The 10579-nt window shown below is 37.8% G+C and overlaps 1 protein-coding gene across 1 annotated transcript; it reads right to left on the bottom strand.

The window, feature by feature from the left end:
• Nucleotides 1–6372: 6372 nt before the first annotated feature.
• Nucleotides 6373–10082, bottom strand: ppil1 (peptidylprolyl isomerase (cyclophilin)-like 1). Its single transcript, XM_017718471.1, has 4 exons — nt 9918–10082; nt 8897–9051; nt 7471–7539; nt 6373–6674 (listed from the first exon to the last, which is right to left on the bottom strand). Exons 1-4 carry the CDS (start codon nt 9971–9973, stop codon nt 6454–6456), a joined length of 501 nt encoding a protein of 166 aa, XP_017573960.1. The 5' UTR covers nt 9974–10082; the 3' UTR covers nt 6373–6453.
• Between the last annotated feature and the right edge of the window lie 497 nt (nt 10083–10579).

Raw genomic sequence — 10579 nt, 5'->3', positions numbered from 1 at the left:
CCACAACACAAAAATAACTACAGTCATTCATGACCAATTGAACTTGCAACAGTACAATTTGAGAATTCAGGCAGAACTGGGACGTTTAAGCCTGCCACAAGGAACAGAAACATTTTGTTGCTCAAATTAAAACCTCATAACACAATTTGTTATTCATTTTTATACCATTTGAGAACACCAGGTATTTTAACATTATTTGTTTTTAACATTTCGTGACAACCAGATCAATAAAATGGTCCAAACTTACATGGAATATAATGTTGTTGCGTTAATATGCACTAAAAGTTGAGAACATCTTTCCTTGTCCTACAGACATACTTATTTTGTAATGACAGCAGCAATTCACTAGAAAAAGGGTCTTGTTGGCATACTTATATTATTTAGCTAAGGCTATCATAGGTTTAGCAAATATACTATTGAATTCCTTTGGTGTTCTTAAACATATCAAGCACTTTTCATTGGGCAGAAGATCCTGAACCACAAATTCAGTGTCCTGTTTGCTTGTCACAGTCACAAGCTCTGAAAGATTTAATATGAAATTACCTATTTGATTCTTTTCATGCTATAAGGTAACCATGTGTGATAAATGCTGTATTGATTGTACATACATATCAATTTAGGATTTTAAATAGTACATTAACATCTGCTAGGAGTGTGTAAACTACAATGAAAATGTGTGTAGACTTATTCATATACTCAGCAATTCAGCACTGAAAATATTTCATTAAAATTAGTGCATCACACAAACAAATTTGATTGTATTCGTTTCCACTCAAAAAAATCTGTGATCAAAAGGTGCTGGGTCAGACACCACACTGAGAGTCATGATTGCAGGGAACAAATGTAGGCAAACTTGGACGCACCTCATTTTGCTAAGAGATTAAGTGATGCATGAAGGAGAGAACGTTAGTGCTTCATTCATACATCACTTGTATAACTTATGCCAGGGTTCTTCTTAAAATCATGTTACTATCTCTTATTGTTTGAAATATAAAAAGGGTTTTGTTCAAAATGCACTATAGACCATAGATTCGTTTTTCATAATATATGTGGTTGGGTGTGGTGTATATATGTAATATCAATGCTGTATCATGACAATTACTACCATTATTAGAGAAATATACCCCTGCTGTTGGAAAAAAACCTTGCATTTCCAAAATGATAACTTTAGAGGAGAAGGAAAAAACATACTTTTACTTTTAAGTCAAGTCAACAGAACAAATTCAAATTATGTCAAAAACTGAAAAACAACAAAAATGGAGATACAAGGTTTAGTTCTGACAGCAGTGAAATATATGTTTTCTGTTATACATCACTTATTCTTCTTTTCAGAAACTTATATATATATATTATAGTTATATCCAAAATTCTAACAAATGGATATGCAGCACTTTGGAATTAAACACTTCATATATTAATAAATGTGTATATAAAATCTTGAGCTTTAACGCTTACCATATCATTGACTATTAGTTCATGGATCAGTCAAATTTACAGACATAATCTAAAGTGTCAGGATCATGGTTAGTTGATCTATAATCAAAGACTGTGCTGTTTAAAGATTTTTCAATGACCTGATATAATTTATGAATATGATATTCGATTTCTCCCTGTTGAAGTGTCTTACAGTATGTAAACAAGAGAAGTGTCTTCAACATGCTGTGTGCTTTTAGAAGTGATGTTTCAGCCAAAAATCTAATTTACAAAATTTTCCCCAAATGTTGTCCTGCAGCCAGGATATGTTTTGTTTGCCGTCTGAAGTTTGTTTTTTAATGCGAATGTAGCTAATATGTGATGTAATTTTATTGCTATAGTTCATGCCTGAATCATCACACAACTGCTTTATGCCAACTTATTTAATGATTTCAAACAGACGTGTGTGGTTTGTTATGGAGCTGTATGGCATATTTTTTATTAATAAAAACTGTTTATTAAAAAATAATTTGGTCAAACCCTCTCTTTAACCCTATTGAACCAAACATCTCCATTTGGAGAATTTGGCAATGGCCACTTTTGACTCCCCAATTCAGAACACAGTTCGGGTCAGTAAGTGCATGTTATTGTTTTGTTTAATCCAGGGGTCAACTATCTTACCTACAAAAGGCTGGTGTGGCTGCAGGTTTTCATTCTAGGAGCTCACTCAATTCCACTTGTTTATTCAGTTGGAATAAATCCAGTCTTCAAACACTTAGTTATGTGATGTGAGCTCCTGCTTGGTTGGAATGAAAACCTGCAGTCATAGTGTCCTCCTGTGGATAAGACTGGTGACCCCTGGTTTAATCAGAGCAGTGGTTCCCAACCCTGGTCCTGGAGTAACCCTTGTACTTTGAGACTAGGATTGAGTACCTGTGAATCAAAGTAATGACAAAGCATAATTGACCTCTATTCTTAAAATAAAAATAAAATAAATGAATGCATTAAAAAAACTATTTTTGGTTTTGTTAGATGACATTATTCATATTTTAAGAAAATATTGTGAAATACACAATATTTCCAGAAGTATTCGCTCACGTGCCTTCACACGCATGTGAAATTGAGTGACATCCCATTCTTAATCCATAGGGTTTAATATGATGTCGGCCCACGCCTTGCAGCTGTAACAGCTTCAACTTTTCTGGGAAGGCTTTCCACAAGGTTTAGGAGTGTGTTTATGGGAAGTTTTGGCCATTCTTTCAGAAGGGCATTTTTGAGGTCAGACACTGATGTTGGACAAGAAGGCCTGGCTCTCAGTCTCCACTCTAATTCATCCCAAAGGTGTTGTATTGGGTTCAGGCCAGGACTCTGTGCAGGCCAGTCAAGTTCTTCTACACCAAACTCCGCTCATCCATGTATTTATGGACCTTGCTTTGTGCACTGGTGTGCAGTCATGTTGGAACAGGAAGGGGCTGTCCCTAAACTGTTCCCACAAAGTTGGGGGCATGAAATTGTCCAAAATCTCTTGGTCTGCTGAAGCATTAAGAGTTCCTTTCACTGGAATTAAGGGGCAGAGCCCAGCTCCTTAAAAATCATCTTAATCCCCCCTCCACCAAACTTTACACTTGCCACAACGCAGTCAGACATGTACCATTCTCCTAGCAACCACCGAACCCAGAGTCATCTATTGGATTGCCAGCTGGAGAAGTGTTATATCTCACTCCAGAGAACATGTCTCCACTGCTTTAGAGTCCAGTGCTGGTGCTTTACACCACTGCATTCGATGCTTTGCATTGCACTTGATTATGTAAGGTTTGGATGTAGCTGCTCAGCCTTGGAAACTCATTGAATGAAGCTGTCACGATTGGCCCCTCCCAGTCCTGTCCGTGTGCTCCTGTTGTGTTTACTTCCCAGTCCTGTCCATGTGCTTCTTTGTTTTGGTTTTCAGTCATGCCCTCTTGTTTCGTGACTCCACACCTGATTGTCTCCACCTGTCCCTCGTTTACCCTCATGTATTTAAGCCCTGTGTTTTACCCTGTCTGGTTGTTGGTCTTTGTTTGTTTGATGTTTGAGTAGTTTGTAAGCCTGTTCTGATGTGCTGTTTGTATAGTTAGGATTTGTTTGTATTTCATCATGTCTGTCCGACAATCTATCCGTGCTGGCTATATGAACCTGGACTGTCATGACCATGACCCTGGATTTGCCCTTAATAAAAGTCGCTTATCTCAGCGTATGCGTCCGTCTCCTCGCACCACGTTACATAGCAGGGTGGAGCGACCTGCAGCGCAAGTCGAGGCGAGACAGAAGGAGTCACGAAACAAGAGGGCAGGACTGTAAACCAAAACAAAGCACATGGGGACAGGACAGGGAAGTAAACACAACATGAGCACATGGACAGGACTAGGATGGGCCTATCGTGACAGAAGCTCTCTACGCACTGTTCTTAAGCTAATCTGAAGGCCACATGAAGTTTGGAGGTCTGTATCGATAGACTCTGCAGAAAGTTGGTGACCTCTGCACACTGCACATCTCAGCATCCGCTTACCCTGCTGTGTCATTTTACATGGTCTACCAGTTCATGGCTGAGTTGCTATCGTTCCCAATTACTTCCACTTTGTTATAATACCACTAACACTTGACTGTGGAATATTTAGTAATGAGGAAATTTCATGACTGGACTTGTTGCACAGGTGGCATCCTATCATGATACTATGCTGGAATTCACTGAGCTCCTGAGAGCGACCCATTCTTTTACTAATGTTTGTAGAAGCAGTCTGCAGGCCTAGGAGCTTGGTTTTATACACCTGTGGCCATGGAAGTGATTGGAACACCTGAATTCAATGATTTGGAGTGAATACTTTTGGAAATATAGTGTATATTGAGAAATTACATGATTAATGAAGAACAGCAGATTAAAAAGCAGAAATAGCCATAGTTTTGCAGTGGCCTTTTAAAAGGTTAAAATAGCAAATAAAAGTCAATAAGATAAAATTCTTAAAGTGAAAACAGATAATAGAGTGACCTTATTTCTACTGATTTGGTAAAAGTAATTAAAGTGTGACACACTGTGCGTGCCTGAAAGTATCTAAGCTGCTGCACAAGCATCTTCCTCTAATTGCGTTTCATAATGTCAGACAGTATTATTCTTGGCATTACTTACAAGATACAAGATCTAATTTGCAGCTTCTCTCATTATGTGTGCTTAATGTAGAGCAGGCTAGTACTTGCTCAATGAATGATGATGTGAATGGTTATATATACCAGTTTAGTAACATGTTATGAAACCTTGACTCTTACATACTTCTGTTACTTAACAAGAACTGCTTAAATAAAACTGAAAAAAAAGCAACATAAAAGGTGCATCCTATACTACTTAATTGTTGTGTAATACTGATACGTAACTATGCATAAAGGGACACTCCAACAAAACTGAAAAATCAAAGCACTACATCTGCTGTAAACATGCTTACCTGCATCCTACAGCAGTGCAGCAGTAGTCTCTGAAATTAGTTTTTTCCAGTTTAAAAATGAAAAACTTTATTTGCTTTTAATGACTTGGCTAGCTCTCAATGTTCCCAATGGCTGTGTGAGGTATTTGCCTAATACATGCTGGGTGTTGTTGTGAGAGAACACTGATGAATGAGAACATGAAAATTATATAAACTTGTGAATTCTGAGAGATAATACTGTGCTACAGAATATTCCATAACATTAAACTATATTACCTTTAAATTGAAAAGTTCGTGTGATTCAGGCAGTATAACTTGTTAACACAAGCAGCTTCTGAAAGAGAGGTCAACTGTTTAAATATCTCCATCTGTAAGGCTTGATGTTTATTAGCCCTCAACAAGCTTTCATTATAATGTTTAGTGCATGCATTTTCAGAATGGGGCAAACTCAACATAGATATACACTATATTTCCAAAAGTATTCACTCACCCATCCAAATTATTGAATTCAGGCGCTCCAATCACTTCCATGGCCACAGGTATATAAAACCAAGCACCTAGGCATGCAGAATGCTTCTACAAATATTTGTGAAAGAATGGGTCGCTCTCAGGAGCTCTGCGAATTACAGTGTGGTACCGTCCAGTCGTGAAATTTCCTCTCTACTAAATATTCCACAGTCAGCTGTTAGTGGTATTATAACAAAGTGGAAGCGATTAGGAACGACAGAAACTCAGCCAAGAAGTGGTAGGCTAAGTAAAATGATAGAGAGGGGTCAGTAGATGCTGAGGCACATAGTGCGCAGAGGTCGCCAAGTTTCTGCAGAGTCAATCACTACAGACCTCCAAACTTCATGTGGCCTTCAGATTAGCTCAAGAACAGTGCGGAGAGAGCTTCATAGAATGGGTTTCCATGGCCGAGCAGCTGTATCCAAGCCTTACATCACTAATGAAATCAATGCAAAGCGTTGAATGCAGTGGTGTAAAGCGCCGGAACTGGACTCTAAAACAGTGGAGACATGTTCTCTGGCATGATGAATCACTCCGTCTGGCAATCTGATGGATTAGTCGGAGTTTGACGGTTGCCAGGAGATTATTGGGAGATTATTGTGATTTTTCAGGAGCTGGGCTCGGCCCTTTAGATCCAGTGAAAGGAATTCTTAATGCTTCTGCTGACCAAGAGATTTTGGACAATTTCATGCTCTCGACTTTGTGGGAACAGTTTGGGGATGGCCCTTTCCTGTTCCAACATGACTGCGCACCAGTGCACAAAACAAGGTCCATAAATGTTCACTTTGTTAAATACCTTTAGTGAAGTGTTTAATTGGCTGTTTGATGACTCCACCTTGTGGCCACAGTCTGCACTGCAATCTGTAGGAGGTTCTTCAAATACATAAATAAAAAATGAAAACCCATACATCCGTTTTTTATGATGATCGAAAATTAGCATAGAATAAAATACAAATTAGCATTACATGAATTTTAAACAAAAAAGAGCTGATGCAATGACAAATTACAAACAATGTGTTTATTGTTAGAAAAAAAATTATACAAAATTATAAGAAACCTTGAGGAACTGAGTCAGGCATGTGTTTCAGTTTGGCAAAGCGACTCTGAGTATCTTTATGTCATCGACAGGACGATCTTGACTGTTGGTCTCCACCATACCAATCCGATTGAGAACACCAATGCCCTGGCAAACCCGCCCAAATATACTGTGTTTGCCATCAAGCCACTGTGTGGGTGCCAAGGTCAGAAAGAATTGACTCCCGTTAGTGTCTGGGCCTGCGTTAGCCATCGCAAGGATTCCAGCACCTAGATGATGATATAACAAAAAAAAAAAAAAACACTTATTTTCAATGGCTGTAGGCCAGTTTACAGTCTGGACAGTGCTATTTTTCTGGACAATATGTATTTGTTTGCTTGAAAAAAACTGAATAAAAAATAAAAAAACACTGTGATTTGGTGTGAGTGTGTAGCTTAACAATTTCCAACGCTTTTTAAGAATGTACCTTATTAAAAATATTGTTTTGAGTTTTAAGAACCTAATAAGAGCTTGTGAAATGCCTGTAGATAAGTTAGACCAATCAGAAGCAACCAAACCTCCATCTGTTGTGACATCACAACCACAACGTACTGGGTTTGGTATACCATGTTCAGGGTCAAGCCTCAAGCTAAAAGAGGTGTGTATTATGGTCTTCCTGGCCAAAATAAATAAAAAATTACAGTCACAATATTAGTCAGAAAAACCTCAATTAGATATTTTCCTAAATCGTTCAGCTCTAATAAATACAATAGGGGTGGTGTCAATAGTTTTATGTCAATAATTTTATGTTTGTTGTTTATGTAGTTATGCATTGTTGTTGTATTTTGGAATTGTTGTGTATTTTTGAGGATTGTTTGAGAGGGTTAGTGCACAGAAAATTACTGTGAAAAGCATAAGACAAATGCCATGACATGTATGCCATGGTTATCTCAATGTTGTGTAGCAAATTTCAAGTATACTGTGTTAAACATATACTGTGATCATATCCTGTGCTACTGTATGACAAATTGAAAAAAATACTTAGGTATCTATTGTGAGACATCATAAAGGTAATTAGTTCCCCACCTGTAAATTTTAGCTCTGGGTGAAGTTCATCCTCAAACTGTTTCCCATATATAGATGCACCACCACGGCCTAAGGAGAAAGAAAAAAAATGTAATTAAAAAAAATAATGTGAGATTATATATATATATATATATATATATATATATATATATATATATATATATCTTTACTTCCATTGTACTGCCTTATATTATGCCATACAGTGTAAAAACACTTACATCAACCCTGAAATGGTCAACCATTATGAGCACATTTCTGATTACGAAGAAAAGCAATCCCTGCTTTTATTTTACATTTACAGCATGTAAGTAAACAAAGTTGCGAAGTTGTGATGCTGAGCAGAGACTGTTTTGGTTGTTTGTTTACAGTGTGCATGTGTGGTCCTGACTGAACCCAGAATCCAATGTCCAAGCAGCTCATTAAATCAGTACACATATAAAACAACAGAGGAAAATGGAAAGATCATATTCACATGAGTACAGTTGAGGTAAAAAGTTCACATGCACCTAGATGATAATATATGACTTCAAAATAACAGTTGAGACACAGATTTAATTAACAGGTTTTATTTATTATATCAGATTTTTAGTGGGCCAAAAGTTCACACACACTTTGTCAGCGTTTGGTGACATTGCCTTTTCAATCAAATGCCTGGGGTAGCCTTCCATAAGCTTCTCTTTGCCCATTCCTTCTAACCAAACTGGGTACAGAACAGTGCTCAGACACACTTTTTCAGTTCAGTCCACAATTTTTCTATAGGATTCAGGTCAGGGCTTTGTGATGACAAGTCTTATACTTTCATTTTGGCCATTTTGTCACAATTTTGGAGGAATTCTGTGGGCTGCTGCTGATCCAGCAGTGACCAAGTTGTAAGATTCCTGCTAATGTCTTGAGATGGATTGTATTTCTAGATAATCCTCCTTCTAAGAGGCTTCTTAAAAGTCAATACATCAATTTCTAGAATCTTCCAGACTGTTTAAATAGACAGTCAACCTGGTGTATGTAAACCTTTGACTAAGTTCACTGGAAATGTGATAGAGTGAATTAAAGCTAAACTATACTTGTCTTCCCGTATGGCAACAGGAAATGTGTGGAGTTTGAAAAATTGAGTTTGAATGTCTTTAGCCTAGGTGTAAACTTTCAGAAACAAACTGTACACGGTCAGTAGTACACTGTATGCTATATTTGTTAATAGCTGCTTTATCCTGTAACAAAAACAACTTCAGGATAGAGTATTGACTTATAACAGTAGTGTTTGACTCGTAATAAACCATTATGTGTTGCAGGTACTGCTTTAGGGACTTCAGGGCCATGACTAGGCTTAATCAGCGTCCAGCAAAATCTATAATCAGCATGATTTTCTGTTTTTATATCCCCCCCTCTATAACACAAAATCTATAAACCATTACAAATTGAGTGGACTTACCTGTTCCTGTTGGGTCACCACCCTGGACCATAAAGTCTTTAATGATGCGATGGAACTTGGTGTTGTTGTAATATCCTCTTCTGCCTAGTTCTGCGAAGTTCTTGCAGGTTTTAGGGGCGTGTTTCCAGTACAGTTCCAACACAATGGTTCCCATTCTGGAGCACAGTAAAGTAAGGGGGTATGTGGTGAAACCACTTTTCAGACCTATTTAATCTTTTGCAACCACAACTGCTGGAAACTCCTTATGAAAAAAGCTGTAGTAATACTACAGGAATCTAGGATTCCTGTAAGACACTTACAGTTTACTACAGGATAATACACACACTTCATAGATTACTACGCAGTAGTATATGAACATTATACATAGGCAAACATTTTATAGAATATTTTAGAAGAGGTATTCTAATGTCTTGTAGTATTAACGTAGATCTTTTCAGTAAGGGATATTAAGCTTGACTATAAAGACATCTGACCAGCTACATTTAATCAACTGAATTTATTGGCCATGCACTTTACGCTGATATTAGACTTAAAGCTAAGTTTCCTTAACTTAAAGGGAAACTCCACTGGCTTTGCAAAATTTCTGCATAATTGAAAAGTTGAAATTGAAAGTGAACCAAGTAATTCAGAGTGGTGAATAGTTCTATAGAAACTTGCCAATTCAGAATCGTTCACAGCGTTGCTGATCGGAGCCAGGCCTCCGAAAAGTTTAATGTCTCCATAAGCTTCCTCCTAGAAAGTATTAAGCTAGTCAGCTACATGTTTCCCTCCAATAAACCACTTATCAAACTAACCACTCTAAATGACTGCTTATACCTCAGTGGTGGGATCATAAAGACATTTTGATAAATCGGTAGATTTCCCATTCGACGGAGGGCAGGACAAAGTGTTTGTCCGCCGAAATCATTTGAGCGAGTTAGTGAAGCAGTCGGTCGCTCTTGGCTCTGGTAGGTGAGGTTAGTGGAGCCACACTGCACTGCTGACTCCCATTCATCCACAAATACAGCGCGTTTGGACTTACGTTGTCTCTAGTGAAACCGTTGCCGGCTGCCACGAATCTGGTGGTATTCCTGACATTTCTGGCAGAAAACAACTGAGGAAACGGTGTAAACTACAGTGAAATAGTCTTAAAACTACATCAAAATGTGCACTGCTTCTTCGTTGTATGTTAAACCTGTGAAGAGACTAATACACATATGTACTGCCGCCTAGTGGAGTGGAGAAGCTCAGCCAGGTAAACAGTTCCGCTTTATTTCCTCATGTGTGAAAGAAGCCAGAGGCGAAACCGCCTTAAAATCAAAAGTAGCAAGAACAGAATGTGCTACAGTGACAGTATAATTCATCCCAAACCACTAGATAGTCTGGACACTACAGAAAGAGCAAATTAACCTGTTAGCTGCTATGCTAACTACTATCCATAGTACTAGATGGAGCTGATTTAGGCCCAAATCGTGGACCTGTTTACCTGTTCTCTGAAATAACACCATAAATGACAAATTCGACCTAAAGTTACTTTAATTAAAGATAAGAGTTATAAAAAGGTTTTTATTTAGTTAAGAAACAGTGAGACTGGCTACCATTCACCATTTCTCAAAGGGGGGGGGGGTGGGTCAAGAAGTAAATTTTTTTTAATGGAAGTATATTTTCTATAAACTCATTTAAGCATTTTATTACACTTCATTT

The sequence above is a fragment of the Pygocentrus nattereri genome, chromosome 26 (assembly GCF_015220715.1).
Source record: "Pygocentrus nattereri isolate fPygNat1 chromosome 26, fPygNat1.pri, whole genome shotgun sequence".
Classification (NCBI taxonomy): Eukaryota; Metazoa; Chordata; class Actinopteri; order Characiformes; family Serrasalmidae; genus Pygocentrus; species Pygocentrus nattereri.
Note: the sequence above shows the minus strand (reverse complement) of the source record. Positions and strands in the feature narration are given on the sequence as shown.

Coding starts and splice junctions, on each gene's coding strand:
- ppil1 (XM_017718471.1), bottom strand. CDS start 9,973: ATGTCAGGAATACCACCAGATTCGTGGCAGCCGGCAACGGTTTCACTA. Junction 9,052..9,917: donor ACGGTTTCACTAGAGACAAC/GTAAGTCCAAAC, acceptor ACTGTGCTCCAG/AATGGGAACCATTGTGTTGG. Junction 6,675..7,470: donor CCCAGAGCTAAAATTTACAG/GTGGGGAACTAA, acceptor ATCATCATCTAG/GTGCTGGAATCCTTGCGATG.